The sequence below is a fragment of the Cyprinus carpio genome, chromosome A24 (genome assembly GCF_018340385.1).
Source record: "Cyprinus carpio isolate SPL01 chromosome A24, ASM1834038v1, whole genome shotgun sequence".
Lineage (NCBI taxonomy): Eukaryota > Metazoa > Chordata > Actinopteri > Cypriniformes > Cyprinidae > Cyprinus > Cyprinus carpio.
Window position 1 is genome coordinate 16,311,901 of NC_056595.1, and position 16,507 is coordinate 16,328,407.

Consider the following 16,507-nt stretch of genomic DNA (forward strand, 5'->3'; position numbering starts at 1 on the left):
GGAAAAAAAAGGAGACAAGGAGAAAAAAAAAGAGAGGAGGAGGAGGGAAATACAAGTATGGAAATGGAGCTTTGGACAGACAAAAAATTCTGCTTGACTGATGACGGATGCTCTGGGAGGGGGGTGGCTGCTGTAATTAAGCAGTTCATAGCTCCTGACGCGCAACTGGGGGATACATGCTGGACATGCTTGTGTGCAGTACTTCCTCTGGAGAGAGGAAGTACAGAGAGAGAAGGGAATAGACAAAAAGAGGGGGAGGAAAAAAGAGACAACAGGTGCGGGGTCGGTATCTGGCTTTCCCCCTGCTTCCAACACACTGACCATGAACATTCTTGGCATCAAATGACCCAAGTGCCCAGCGCAAATCAGCTCGTTGGAGCAACACACTTCTCTCCATTTCTTAATCAAGCGTTACGCAGCTTTTGAATGGCCTTGACAGATTTACACTGGACTACATCTGCGTTTATTTGAGTGCTTATTAGCTATAATTGTATAACGACAATATATCATTACTGTAAGCTAACGCCAAACACTAAGAGGTCAAGAATGTGCTCTGTATTTTTTTTTAACAGTCGAATTACTTCATAATAGTGAAAAAAAAATCCAAGGCTGTTTTAGGGGTGGACTTGGGAGCTTTAAAACCACCTATGAGAAGCCAAAGTCTTTCACAAAAAAGCAACATTGCACTGCTAATGTAATTGAGGTATTTTTTTAATGTCTGGAAAATCTGAACTCCCCTCTTCAAAAAAAAAAAAATTGTAGGTACAAAGCTGCAATAAAAATACTGAATATGCTTTTTTGTTTGTATCCTCAATCATTTTGGGCTATAAAGATACTTTGTGTTCCGTGGCTCATATGGAAAGGTCATCAGTACTTTGTTCTTTAGTGTGCTACCCTTTCACCTTCGAAAATAAAAGACGAGGTGTTTTTCTGGTCAAATAAAGAAACCTCTTTTTCTTTTTTCCCAACATTTACTACCAAATATACATGAGCAAAACGGCCCGGTTCCTGCCAAAAGCATTAGAAGCTGCATCTGTAGAACAGATTTCCCTCTCCCCGGGTAAAGGTGGGGGTGTGAGGAGATGAGAGAGCCAGAGCAAACCCCCTCACCCCCTCTGTGTCAAATGGACACCATTCTCTCACCATCAAAATTCAGCCCCATCACCTGTTCGGACACTTCTTAAAGTGTGTGAGCCAATAAAATTTAAATGGGTGGGCGTCCATTTGAGTGCTAAGGTTTTTTTTTTTGTTTGTTTGTTTGTTTTTTTAACCTCAACAAGCACTTCTAATTAAAACCATACAAACTACAGATTCCAATAGATTAAATGTCTCTCTGTTTGACTAGATCAGTGTTTCCCAACCTTTTTTTAGTCGCTGCACACTTTGGAAATTTTAACAAACTTGTGGCACCCTACAAAATTAATTTTCTCACAATATTTGAATTTCTAACTTCGATATGATACTTTGAAAAGTATAGCTTTTCGGTACAGCAGGGAAGAACTGCAGAATATACTGTCATACAGATATTTTTAATATTATTACATTTTGTATCTATCAATGGTGGCAATCAGTAGGCTAATATCTAATGAAGAGACCAATTTATATGACAGATTTTAATGGAGGCTTTTATTCATATGTAAACATTGTTAAATTTCCATTAGAACTAGCTATCTCACAAATTTTTGCTCACTCAGTGTATTTTTGGGGTAATTTTGTTGCAGAAGTACGAAATAGCTTGATTTCAAACTTTGAATTTAATAAAAAATGACAAGTAAGCAGTCAGCAATAAGAAATTACTAATGATAGCACAAATAAAATATATCGATAGGCCTATAAATGAAATAAATTGCTTTTTAGTTTTTCAGGTAGGTCTAACAGTAGGGCTATTAAGAGATTTAGTTTTTTAGTTTTTTTTACCAATTATCCAAATAATGCTTATAGTCCTAGAAAGCTATTATTTTCAGAACATGTGAGCATAACATAGCGGATAGCAGATCAATGAATAAGAGGGCAGGCCATATACCACACCATGTTACAGCACAATAGGGCTATTGCAAACAGAAACAATACTGTATTACATAGATGTTTCCTGTCGATTTTTGAGTGGACTTTGCTGTTCCAATGAGCATGAACGGTAAATGAGTGGAGCCCTCACGACTGAGCGGGATACTATGCAGAGCGTTACACTACGTGAAAGTGAAACCTGAGTGGTGAACTAATTTTCGGCAGCTGGAATTTCGATGCATCGCTAATCATTGGGGACATCAGAAACTGATATTATATAATAGATGTTTTTTTGAACATTTTAGGAATTTAAAAATATTAAAAAATTATTATTATTATTTTTTACATGGCACCCCTGCCCTTGACAGATGGCACCCCGGTTGGGAAACACCGGACTAGATCACTCACTTCCAAGCTTCAAAAGGAAAAACACAAATGTCATACTGGTTTAAGATTAAACTTAAAATATCAGGACCATTTTAATCCTACATGCTCTACATAACCACCTGCTGTTCTAAAAAAGAAAGTGTAAATGTAAAAGATGCTCTTCAGTAATTGATCAGGTAAACTCTTATTAAACATTTCAGGATAAATGCAAACAATCATGTCAATAATCAGGCAGTGACCCAACCACACGTGCACGTTAAGAAACAAATCTACTGCAAGACTTACTAAGATCATAGCTAAGCTAGGCTTTTCTCTTCCTCTAATCTCCAAACTATTTGTCTTTCGATGTGATCTGAAATGCTCTCAGTTGCCATGGAGCCTTTTTATTTGTTTAGAGAATTAGCCAAGCCCCCTGACCACCCCACCGTTTCTAACCTGAGAGGATTTCAAAACATTCCCATGGACTGCATCTTTAATGCCAGGCCTCCAAATACCACATATGATTATTTCAGTCCTTTATTTGCCTCATGCTGACTTCACCCATTGGAGGGTTTGCTCTTTGCTGTTTAGTTACTTGCTCTGTATTTCTAACACTGTCTGAATATATTAATAACACAAAGCAGCTCAAAGTCCCATCTCTTAAAAAAAAAAAAAATTTTAAAAAAAAGATGTAGTAGAAACTGACCATTTCTTATTCTCAGAAGGCCCTTTTCAGCATTTGGTTCTGACTTAACTTTTTTTGTAGGAGGTTCTCAAAGTAAAAGTGACAGTAGTTGTATTTTCCTCTAAAAATCCCTTTTTGAATAACTATATTCGTAAATGGGTCAAAGTAATCAATTGTTTGCGTTATTGCTATCATTACAAGACTGCCAATTTAGTTTGCAGTCTAGCCATTGTCAGCTGCTAAATTCACTTTTCTAAATATACAGCCGAGTCCGGCTTACGAGCACACACAAGTCAAAAGCGACTAATGCTGGTCAATATATCCTCATTAAGTTAATACAGTTTATCCAGAGGAGTCCACTAATGTGTCTGGGATGTGATGCTGGTCTATGATTTCAGGATGTTAGTATTATTGTTTCAGGCAATCACACAAGTCCAGTAAGTCAACACCCAAATGCACTTAAGAACAGGATGAAGCTGCAGTGTCCTCTGTTAAACCCCCACCGCTGTGGATCAGTTATCTGCCTTAGGCCTTGAGCAAAACAATAAAATATGACCCGCAAATCAGAAAGAGAAGGTCTGAAACATCAAAATGTAATTTGTATGTTTGAAAAACTAGTAAAACACAGGGCAATCTAAAAATAATCAAAATGTTTTCCCTTTCTTTTGGCTTCATGTTGACAGCCAAACGGTCACAAATACAAAATTCGTCAGCTGTTCACATGATGTTTGTTGTATACTAGCTGATGGGGCAGCTTACCTCAGAGGTGAAATTTAGGTGAAGCACTACAACAGTGGGCAACCGTTAAAAATATTGATATTTCTAGCATAAATTAAATTAGGTTTGATTTGTGTAAACAGAGCTGACTGGCATATTCCTGTCTTTACAGGAAAGAGAGCAGAGGAAACTGGGAAAAGGGCGAGCATGGAAGGCCAAATCAAATGTACAGCTGGACTAATGACATCTGACATCATAAAAAAAAAGCTGCAAGAAAACAAATGTTCACTGTTTGTGTTCTGACCATGGCCACTGAATTATCTGCCTCTTTCAAATACAGTGATAAAATAGATATAATGCAATAAAAAGTTAAACAAAACAAAGTAAATATTAACATATGTGACACCAAGAACACACAGTCCACTAGTACAGTGTGTCAAGACACAGTTCAACACAAAGTAAAGCATAACTGACCTTGTAGACCTTCAGCGCTGCTTCGTGCCTCTGGTTGGTCGCATGCAGTCTCAGCTTCTCCACACTGTTGCTGTAGTAGTCGCAGGCATTACACTTCAGGTGCACAGGGTTGCCAATGGCAATGCACTTGAGACGCCACTGGTTGGCTTTGCCACCTTCCTTGATGTGGGCCACCAGCTGATACTTTTGCATGTGCTTGTCGGTCTTGCAGTGGAGCTGGAAATTGGCCTTGAGCTGCGTGTTGTAGTTGCAAAGCTTGCACTGGTAGATGTCTCCCATCACGGCCCTCCACTCCTCTTCCGGAAGCGATCGCTCCGCCGCCACGTGCCCGCTGAGGGCCTCCAGACTGTCAGAGCTGAATTTGTTGCACACCGCGCACTGGAAGAGCTTCAGCAGCGGGTCGTTGATGCAAGGTGACAGCTCCCCAGCAGAGAGGACGGACAGGTCATCACCCATTAGCTGACCACTCGCAAGACACAGCTCTGCAGGCAGCTCATTATTTACTGCAGGGAGAAAGAGAGAGAGAGAGAGGGAGAGAGAGAGAGAGAGAGAGAGGGAGAGAGAAGGTGAGAGGGGGGAGGTGGGGCACAGCCACATGGAGAAGAAAAAGAGAAAAGTTTTTTTTTTTTTTTTTTTATTAAATGAAATTTAAAAAAGAGCTGAGAGACTGGTGTAGGGCACCCATACAAAAGGATTTGATAAAAAAAAAGAGCCCCAGTAAGGAGTATGGCTTTTATAAAGCCTTAACTATAAAAAGCTATAATAGGATTGAATCAGGATCAATTACAATCATCCCTTTCAAGTTCTAAACTCCCTCATCAGATAGCTTTAATTACTCCTACCAGGCATTCCTGAGTTTGTACTCAAGCATGTTTTTTTTCTTCTTCTCTCTTTAAAGACACAAAACTGATCAATATAAAACGAGCCAGTAGTCCTAAAAATTAAAATGATAAAAAACAGATCATCTTACATCTAATTGTAATTTAGTCCTTTGATCTCTGCACTTTTATTATCAAACTAGATCATTTTTCATACCCTCAACCCCCCGGAACAAAAAGCTTTGAATTAAATAATTACACAAGATCAAGACAAGGTACAAAAACAGAATTTTGTTAGACGAGAGTATCTTTGCTGCTGGATAAAAGACAGGCTAATGTATATGTGTCAGTCTATATTATGTATAGAGGTAAAGATCCATGAGGTGAATGCACAAGGGTGTCGGCTTTCAGAAACAGATGCAGAAATGCTGTGTTTGATCTTGATTGACAAAGTGAAGAATAAAACTGCTGTTGCATGTTGTGTGTAGGCAATCTGCTCACTACAGTCCATATTAAGATGAGGTTTTGCTGGGTGGAGCAAAAGGCTAAACTTAAGAAAATTAGGAAACAGATTCTCACATGGCAGCTCAAATCACAAAACAGGTTGAGAGCAGGAAACAATAATGACAGGAGTAATAAGACCAGAGTCAGTGAAGGAGGAAGAGAACAAAAGAAAGTGAGTGACAAGCATATCCAAGGGAAAACTACTCACCGTGACCGGGAGCCAGAGCTGCGGCAGTGCTGGGGTCAAGCTGGAAGGGGTTGATCATCATCTGTGGGTCTGAAGGGCTCTCCAGTTTCATACCGGTGAGCCCGATGTTCTGGGCCAGGTAGTACTGGTAGAGCTCTGCCTCGGCTGGCGCTAAACCCAGATGCAAATTGTGCTGGATCTGCTTCATGTTCTGCTGAAGAAGCATCATGTTGTGCATGTGTTTCTCACTTGTCATGTGAATGCGCAAATTGCGAGCCACATTGGTCTCATAGTCGCAGACCTCGCATCGCCACGTGGGTTTCTGTTTGGGCTTGGAGGGTGAGGGTGTGCCGCACCCGCTCAGGCTGGCATTTGACACAGGAGCAGTGTGGTTGTAGATGGCTTCTGTTCCTCCGTTCTGCAGCGTCTGCACATTGTTGAGGTGCTTATCCGACTGCATGTGTATGCTAAGGTTGCCTTTGGTGGTTGTGGAGTAATTGCACACCTCGCAACGGAAAGGTTTGTAGCCGCACGTGTAGCTCTCACCCCGGGCAAGTCGAGGGTGAGGCTGGCCTGTGCGGCAATAGACACAAGAGCCTCCAGACTCTGGATGCTTCTCCTTCATGTGAGCATCCAGGGTCTGCTGGTACTTGTAGTGCCAATTGCATTTGGGGCATTTGAGCGTCTTACAGGAGTTCCGTGAGTGCATCATGGTCATATGACCACCAAGTGAACGCGAAGAACCTAAGACAGTGTCACACTTGGGGCATTCGATTCCACTTCCAGGAGAGCCAGGGGTGCTGGGCGTGGCAGCATGCTGGTGCAGTGGGCCTGGGCTTTCGTCATCTCGTCGTATCATGTCAAGAGGAAGAGATGGCGGACTACCATCCCTGCCACCACTGGAGTCGCAGCCGTCTTTGCTGCCTCCACTCATAGAGTCATTGCTGTAGTCCAAGCAGGCAGCAGCTTGCTTTGTCTTCTCTAGGTCATTGGCAACAGTCACAGAGGAAGTAGTACCCCTTTCAGTAAATTTTAGCACACTGGACGATAAAGAAGAAATGCTTTGGTTTAAGAAAGGGAAATCTTTGCTACTGGTACTATCCCCAAGTTCACAAACACCATCATCGTCAAGCTCGTTCAAAAACATGTCTTCGTCCTCCTCAGCATCAGCCCCATCATTGGGCTCGCTTTTGATGGGGACCTCACCATTCGCATGCAAAGTGCTAACGTCCTTCTGCCGTTCACAGTTGCTCTCCTGATCCCTGCACCCAGCCCCTGGTGACGAGCGCTGGTGAGACACAGAGCCAACAGGGGACTTGAGCGCCGAGGTGGCCGCAACCCCGAGGTTCAGTTCAACCTTTGGCATCTGGGCACTCCTGGGCGACTGGTCTGCCGAAGATGCCAAACTGGCACTTCCTTTCAAGAAGGCGAAACCAGCCTGCAGGGAATCACCGTTTTCCATGTGAAAGGTGTTCCACAGGCTGCGAATGCCTGGATCAGGGCCCATGAAATTTGCAGTAGAAAAGTGTGGTAACACAGAATTGTTTTTTTTTGGTTCCAGAAAGCTTATAAGAGGTTCTTTGTCTTTACCAATGCCCTGTATAATGGCAGAGACATATTTATTACTAAGGAGCTTTTGCTCCTGCTCATTGAGGGTCATCCGATGATCATGCACAGCATGGGTTACAAATGACCTACTATAACCAAAAGACAACTTGCACAAGAAACACATCAGAATAGGTTTTCTTTTCCCATCACTAATGCAACCATCAAATTTAGACAAGTCCACATTGTTTGGAACATCTTTGGACACACAGGAGTTTTTGGCTGCGCCATCAATGGTAAGATAGTCTTTATCACTCTTGTGTCGGAGATCGTAGACACGGAAAGTGTGCAACACAGGACCATCTCCTGCTAATGCTGAGGTATTTGGGAAAGCCTGATCGGCCGTAAATGGTTTCCCGAGGGATGAAGCGATGTGAAAGGTATTGATCACTTGTGGATAAAAGGACATGGGGGCTGTGGCAGACTGCTCAGTCTTGCCCCCAGCAGCAGTTTGAGAGTTTGAAAACAGTGCTGGGGAGAAGAGGCTTTTAACCCCTGACTGGGCAATCTGGCCACCTTCTTTGGAATCCTCAAGAATAAAAGCTGAGCCATCTGGCTGGTAAACTATCTCTCCTGTCAGGTTCTCTACATCGCTGTCCTCAAGGTCGCTGACCTCGCTCTCATTCTCGTCCTTCAGAAGAGGAAGGCGAGCATTCGGGCAGTGGTGCTCCATGTATTTTTGTAAACTCGAGAAGGAAGTGGCACATTCGTTGCAGGGGATCTCTTTAGTGGCTGCACCTATCGCATTCTCCGCGCTCAATGTCGATGCGATCTCTCGACGGCTCTCCTCCGTCCTCAGGTTGTCATCCGCAGGGCTGTTTTCCTTGTCAGGCTCCATCCCAGGGACTTTCTCTGGCACCTCATTATCAAGATGTGTCGTCTCACGTAGCTTTGATATCTGCTGCCCATTTTCCTGCCTTGAGAGTGAAGGGGAATCACAAGTTTCCATGGTAATCGCTACATGGGGATCTCATTTCATCCAGCCTGTCAGGGACCTGCATAAATAAAAAAAACAAAAGAGAGCAAAGACATATTAGAACGTGTATAATGATGGCGCACCTGATCTTCAGCATGTACTGTCCTTGATGCTATAGAGAGCATTCCTGCACTGAAATTACTTGTGAATTACCTCAAAAATGAGCATCAGAGGTCTACCTAGAAAAAAAGCTGTATGATTTTTAAATGCACAGACAGACACTCAATTGATTTTAGCAGAGGTTAATGAGAGTTTTCAATTGTTAAAAGAGGTTTAAGTATGTGGCTTTTTCATTTCATTCATGTGCAGCACTCCCCTTAAAATCAAACTTTTAATCAAACTTAAAATCAAACGCTCCCACACAAAAGTTTCTGTGAGCTCCTTTATCAATGCAATATAATTACAATAAGCACAGAAAAGGGGTATGGACCACCACATTCAAATCATGACCACTTTGGCAGAGAGAGGCAGTATCTCTTTGGGTCCTACGTTTCTCAGTAAATCAGCTTACTCCAAATCTTCCTTCTGAGAGATGCCCCAGTAGGTATGTAACAAGCCCTGATTAAGCAGCCATCAAAATTCTAACCCACACTTTGGCCTCTCTAACGATCCCCTCAAACTCAAATTAATATTTAGCACACCCAGTCCAGTCACCCCGGGAGTGCCATCTCGCTATTTCTTTTCACTTTTTTTGTTTTTCATTTTTCATCCTTGGCAGCTCACAAAAACCCAAGCACATAAAGCACACCATTTGAAATACCATCTCGATGTTATCTATCCTGGATGGCTGCCCATCTCCCAACCATCACTGCCTCAATCAAAGTCTCTCCTGGCTTTCACAAATCATACGTGCACCTTGCTGATGAAAACCCTTCAATCAAATGTTTTTGGGTTTTTTTGGACCACAGACAATTTATTCTCAGAGCTGGCAATGCAGATTCAAAGACTGGGGCTAAGCTTGGACGCTGAAATAGAGTTGGATCCAAAGCATATGTGCCTACCATGCCCAGACTCGGCGAATGAGGCCCGGAGAGCAAAGAGAAATCCAGATGCTCCAAATTTTCAGGGTGATATCAGTGTGTGCAGAAGAGGTAGAGATTTGTAGTGAAGGCCAACAATGACCGGCTTGCAGCTGCTATGCTTTCAATTAAAATGAAATACACTCAAGACAGACCCAGAATTTTAAAACAGCAGCCCTGTCTGCTGCGCCAGCCTTTATTTTCTCATTATTCTCAAGAATATAGGAAATCTGATAATAGCTTATTGAACACAATGCAATTTGGTAAAGCACTTTTTTTCCAAATGGAAACGAGGCTAAAGATGATGCAAAATTAAACAACAATTACAGACATGCCCTCTCCACCTAGCTATGTGCAAATCACTTTTTTTTTTTTTTTTTTTTTTTGCAGATGCTTATTTTGATACAAAGCATTTTTGGGATTTATTTAAATGAAGCTCTGGCTTAATACGTTAGGGATATCTTGTGAATATTATGCACAGAAATGATACATTTTACTATTCAAATCAAGAATAATCTCAACAGCTAACACAAGGAAACCTACAAAAATAAAGAATAAGGATACTTCTGCTAGAAAATGCAGATAAGCTGGCCTATCACATTAATGAAATGAAAATTAAATTGTATAATAAACAATTGGTGGGGGTGATCTGCACAATGCACTGCTGTGAAAATAAAGACCTGAGATTGCTCTCAAATGCCCTAAGAGCAAAACTGCACAGCAATTAGTGAAACATTAGCACCTATTAGAATTAGCTTCACACAAGAAAAGATAAAGGTGTGTCTGTGTGCAGTGGCGAAGTGGGGCGGGGGATCATTTATGCAAGCCAAGAGGAATGTACGTCTCCAAAAACACACGTTTGGCAGGGAAGTGAGGGCTAGATTACAGTGTTCTCCTGTGATAATTTCTGCATCTCCCGGTGTAAGATCACAAAGCCAGCAGCTGTGCCTCCAGGGCCTGTGGGCGCTGGGTGAGTGTGTGTGCCGCACACAACATTCCAGCGACATTAACACAAAACCCACTGCACATCATAAAACAAGCAAACTTCACAAAACACACACTCTCCCTCATGTGTCTACCTTGTCAGCGGCTGCCTGTGATTTGCTTCTGTTTGAATTCTGCCTTTAAAAGGTATCAAATACAATATGGAAGCTGTAATTATACCGGTTTCCTCATTCTATTTTTTCTTTCTTTTAGGTAGCAGAAAAATTTAATTTATGCAGAGATTTTGTGAGCAACTGTGCATGTTTGTTGCTCTGCTTCGGATCCTTAACACAACATCAGTTAATGCGGGTCGGGACATAAAACGCGCAGTTTGATATTAATTATGCATTTCTTGACACCTGAAGTGCTGAGAGAGATGCCTCCTCTGGATTTGCCTGTGTCTCTACATTTTTGGCTATGCATGTGAATCATTACATGCCTATGAATTATAAAGCAAGGCACAAAAGAGCTAAACAGCTCAGAGCTACACTTGTTTTGATAGGAGGTGAGTATCCAGGGAGGCTGAGAGCACCTCTAGCTTTCATATTGATATTTCGCATCAGAAGACATATCATTGCCAATCAGCCCGGTAACTTAAGTGTGCCCATCAATTTCTTCTCACAAAAATAAATGCATAAATCACTTTTTGCTACAGCAAGTCACTGCATATTATCCAGACATCCTCAAGTGCTCAAGATGCCTGTCAAGAACGGCTTTGAAAGAATCACATGCAGGCGTCTTTCTTCAAACCAGCTACAGAAAAGTCAATCTCAATTGTTAACATACTCTCTTTTTCACCCAAAAGACAGAAACTAGTCTTAAGTACATACTTTACTATTAAAAGGGGCTCTATGTTCTTTTCTTTTTGACTGCATTTTTTCTCTGTTAACACCTTTTTCTATACACCATTCTCCAATTCCTGCAACGTGTTGTAACTTAACTGTGAAACAACTTTTCTCTCGTCTTACTTTCCCTCCTTCTATTCAGTCTAAAAAGCAAAGGCTACAAAAAGAAAAAAAAACAAACTAAGCTCTTTTTCTTGGAACTGAAAGAACGCTCTCTCAAAACAATGAGGACAGATCTCATTGCATGGAAATGGCTCCCGTTCCCATTAGAAGAAAAAGATGGCAAACAGTGTTTCTACCTGTTTTTTAATTAAGACCGTCTCGGCTTCTCTCTTGTTTCTCTGTGGAGACGCTGCCTGTGAAGTGATTAAAAAGAATGTGATCTGATCAAGAGACGGGAATAATGGAGTAGGAATGCTAGGTTTACCGAGTGCTAAGTCTCCCCCTGATCCAACCAACCTGGCTCCAAAGAAAAAGGATTTTACTCACCCTTTCTTCTCTAAATAGTTTTTCAGGTCCTCCTTTTTTTCAGACATAGACAAACGTTAAACGTTAGTGTGCACATATGTGTCACGCGTTACTGAAGTGGAACTATAATATGAGTGTGAAAGAAAAAAGCAGAAAAATAGGTAAAACGCCTCCGAATTATATCCGATTTAGGAAAGGTCACCCCAGCCTTTGCTGGGGCTTTTCTCAACACCAGATCCTCTATCAAAATGTCATAGTGAGTTAGGGAAAGACAAAGGAGAGTCACAGCATGCAAACTGCACATATATCTAATCCTAACAAAGGCATGAATGGGCCTTCTCAAGTCTAATTGTACTTGTTTATTTGTTGCCATGCAGAAAGAACTGATGAAAAATCCATCAAAGTGGTATTATCCAAACATCAAGAGCTTCTCTGGCCCCCAAGGACACCGGGAGGCTTAATTCTTTCTTGTTTAAGTCCAAAAAAGAGAGAGAATTGCAAAGGGGAGAAAAAAGGAGTGGGGGGGGGGGGCAGGAGGTTTTGCATGACCCTTTTTTCACAAAGACTTTTCCTGACCCCGTCGATGCCCAGAGGTGTAACAGTAGAAGCAGGATATCTCCCTTGTGCCATAACCACATTTAAGGGCCTCATTTTCAATACACAACATAGCATTACTGTTGGGTGTGGCAAATCCACATCAGCAAAAGGCATCTATTTAGCTGTTGTACAAATTACCTTTCTGTGGCTGGCATTTAACAAAAGAGTCAAGCAATCTGAAGCACAAAACAAGTTAAGTATGAAAAAAGTTTCAGATTTTAAATCTTTAAAATCTTATAATACTAAAAACTAAAAAACATATCACATGACATGAGTTTTACAGACAAAATTACTTCAAAAAGACCCTTTAAATGAGAGGAAAAAAAGAGTGCCTGGGTTTATACGACTCCCTCTCCCATTCGAAAACTTTTAACAGGAGAGGCCAGTATCAAAGGGAAACATAATCTACATAGCTAATGTCTTTTCTCAATTCAAAGCAGAGAAGGCTGCAATTTCTCCTCGCTGGCAATCTGGAAATTAATTACGCCTGATTCGAAATGAACCGCACAAACAAAGGCCAGTCTATGTCCAGACTATTATACTGCATTAACCGGCTTTAAGGTTCCTGCGGATCATTCCGAGGCTCTTCCATTACCCTCCCCTACCATCCCGACACGGAGAAAAAAATGCCTGCACACCCTGGATTAATGAAAAGGAGTGTAAAAAGAATGTGTGACGACCTCTCCCGACACAGTGCAAACTTTCAGTCCAAGTCACCGAAAAAAGGAGAGAAGGTAATTAAGTTTGAAAGAAAAGGTCCTCACAACAAACAATGAGGCTGTGTCTCTGGAGGAGCGCAGGGGGGCGAAAAAAATCATTAACATTCTTTTTCAACTGAGAAAAAGAGAAGGAGGGGAAAGGGGAACGTATGCTGGCAGGTTCCCCACTAGTCTTCCTCTTTAGGCCTTTTTTTCACCCCACATCTGGTTTCACATCTTCTCTTGTGCCCGTGTCCACGTGACACAGCAGATCATCTCTTTAACCCCACCTCTCTCTCTCACTCTCTCTCTCTCTCTCTCTCTCTCTCTCTCTCTCTCTCTCTCTCGCTTCAGCTTTGCAAAGATAACTTCGACAGTTAACTTAGAAATCGTCGTAGAGACAACCACGCACATTTGCCCACCTGAGACCCATCAGGCATATTTGCTGTGTGTGTTTTGCTAAGAGAAATAAGCCAGATGCAAATCAATGCATTGCCCCTGGTGAGTCTTACGGCTTAATTAGTAAAGCAGATATGCTGTTTCCTCTTTATAGTTATGACACAAACAAATAAAAACACGTACAGGCACTGACACAGAATATGACTAAACACACACCGACTCACTAGAAACGCACATTTCTCAGAGGAGGCACTGACTAAAATTAGAGTTGTTTTCTCTGATTCACTGGCTTGACGTGAATTCATCTCATGATCTTTCTGCTGTCCGCACAAGCATGAGTGATGAATATGTTTGCTTTCTGCTTTTTTTTTTTTTATCCCTTTAACATGGTGGTGGGGGGGGTGACGCAACGTTCATAGCGTTTTCCCTTTGTGTGTATGTGTTGTGTGTTTTTTTCCCACCCCGTTCTCTACAAGAAAAGCAGAGAATCTGATTGTAGCTTTGCCAGTCCGTGTTCAGTAATCACCCTCTTTGTCTAGTTTTTGCCGAGCAGGATTAGAGTAAAAATTATGACTGACTAATCCCTTGATTTCCCTGTGCTAAATAAGTATTAATCTACTGGTCAAACATGTTCTTGTGGAGTACAATACATACAATATGAAAGCGCTTACCAGTTACATAAATCATAGTTTTACGCACATATTTTTGAAAGCACTGCCCCCTTCCAGTACATAAAAACAAATAAAGCAGAATTAAAAACCGTCAAGCCTGCAACTGAAGTTGCCAGAATGAGTGAAGCTCACATAATCGTGCTTCAAACGAACCAAACACATGCTTTGTGTTTGTTGCTTGCAAATAAAGCCTACAAATATGGCTTACATAGCAAAGACAGAGGTGAGGACCAAACACACACACACACACACACACACAAAAAGTCAAACACAAGCCACATATTTCAAAAAACAAAACATCTCTAAAAAACAAATGGGAGGGGGTGAATTCACCGTTTTACAAACCATCTAAAAATATACCCTGTTAAGCCTGTCGGACAGGTGTTATATTTCTTGGTCATCCTCTGTTAACTAACTTTAACCTGATGAATGTTCTGACACGCTACCATGTGGGCCAGGAGCGGTAAGCAGGCGCCATTTGGAACGACAGCCTGTTTTTTGTCCATAGATTTTGACTTTTCCGTGCTGTCATTTTCCCCACGAAACAATAAAAGTTTAAAGTTCAAGCTGTTCAGTAAACACAGAGCATCCAGCCTGCCGGTCCTGTAATTATCTAGTATTATAAACAATCACAGGCCAGGTATCCCTGCATGCATTCCAGGGCTGCTAGCTAAGCGCTAACCAGAACGTTCTTCACGCAGGAATTTCACAAAACATGTCAAACAATCTATTAAAGCATGAATTACTGCTAAGTTCTCCCGTGCAGGCCCTAATGCCTTTATATGGCAGCACGAGAGATCGTGCTCCAGATCTCCCTAATTTCTGGAGCCAGAGAATTACTAATTAACTTAAGGTTGGAGCCTATATTTAATTAGAGAGCTCTCCAAATGAACTTTAGACCAAAGGCATTTGCTTTTTAAACAAACTCTGTTCTGACAGCTGTTGCAAGTTTACCCCTGTATGCCCACAAAAAAAAAAACATTTATTTTCAGAGCCATCATGGGGTCATTATTTCTTTAAGAAGGAACTGGAGTATTCCGCTTGAAAAGTGTACACTTTAATTGGATTTCACTCCAAACAAACAACTGTCAGATGTAATTAGAATGAGCTGAAATTAGGGCCACAATATTCCATTATCAAATAAACGCAATGTCACGCATACTACCGATTAAATTTTCAAAGTTAATTTTGACGAATCTGGCAGTCACGTCGCTCTGTCTGCTTCCTACATTCACCAGACAAAATGACGCACGTAGTAAAATGATTAATCCTTTTTTTTGACTCATTAAAAAAAATCATTAATTTAATGGCACATTATAAGGGAGCCAAAAATTGTTTCTCTCTCAGATGAAAAGGGCAAGAGACCGAAAAAATATCTGTGAGCCGTGCTAATGAAGAGAAACATTAAAAGAGTCTGTGGTTATTGCCACTTACGCCATTTGAAAGCCTATATGGGATGCTTTGGCCCGGCTGTAACATTATCAGCGCGCTGCAGCGGGGAAGGCCACATTGTGTTATGTTTTTCAGATCACTAAGGCCTCAACAAGACACTGGGGGTATTTTAAGGTCAATGACAACCTAGAAGAGAAAACAACCGCTGGATCAGCATAACCGCCAACTAATTAAAGCAAAGAAAACACATAATACCTACAGCTCTGAATGGTAATAGTCAAGGGGAAGAATGATTTGTTTTGGTATCAAATGCCATGCAGTAATAAGCATAAAGCTGCGGTGAGGGAGTGTTTTGAAATGCAAAGCCCAGATGCGAGCGAATGAAATGGCACATATATATTTGATTCAACAAATCTCAGACACTCACAGGCATTAAATGGATAATAATCTGTGCTTTCTCAATATTTGTCTAGCCCCCATCCATCGTCAGATTTAACAGTCCTCCGGTCCGCCGTTCTTATGCATCGCTTGATCTTCGCGAAGGCCTCTGATTTGATTTTATATGAAACACCCCAAAGGACCTCAATTTTCCTTAATGGTTTTTTCATACGCTTTCCATAGGTCTTTTTTATTACACTTTCTTTGATTGTCCATAACTTAAATGGTTATGGGCACGGCAAGCAGGGCTCCCTACAGTCTCCATATAAAACTAAAAGAAATCTCCCAAAAAAAAACGAAGACAAGGTGAGGCAGAAAATCGTTGCTTTTACAAAAGCCCAAAATACAGATGACACCATTATCTTTTTTCTCTCAGTTCAATGTAATACTTCTTTTCATTTCGTGACCACGGTTCTCTAACATGAGCTCTGCGAGCTGTGCATTTAATCTAGTTCTGTCGCTACACGTCATTAAAACTAAAAAGACGACCAATGCTGGGACCTCAAGCACCCACACAAAACCAGCCTTCAGTCCGTGCCACTCATCTGCACTGATGGAAAATCTAACCCCCTTTAAAGCAAATAATTAAAGATGATTCCAACGCACATGCCAGACCAGAGCGAGACAGGATATGAGAAGTCTAGTATTAACAAAATACTA

At 41.4% G+C, this 16,507-nt stretch overlaps 1 protein-coding gene across 6 annotated transcripts in view; it reads right to left on the reverse strand.

Annotated features, from left to right (window-relative positions):
- The window catches only part of LOC109085752 (zinc finger homeobox protein 4-like), an 83,867-nt gene that overhangs the window by 48,165 nt on the left and 19,195 nt on the right, over positions 1–16,507 (reverse strand). For 5 of the 6 annotated variants that reach the window (XM_042714375.1, XM_042714372.1, XM_042714371.1 and 2 more), the window contains exons 2-3: positions 5,777–8,355; positions 4,247–4,749 (exon numbers count right to left, since the gene is read on the reverse strand). In XM_042714375.1, the coding sequence (XP_042570309.1) occupies positions 4,247–4,749; positions 5,777–8,309 (3,036 nt within the window). In that variant the 5' untranslated portion in view covers positions 8,310–8,355. Of the gene's footprint in view, positions 1–4,246; positions 4,750–5,776; positions 8,356–11,483; positions 12,718–16,507 lie in introns of those variants that run through there. The other variant, XM_042714374.1, reaches the window with a different exon arrangement.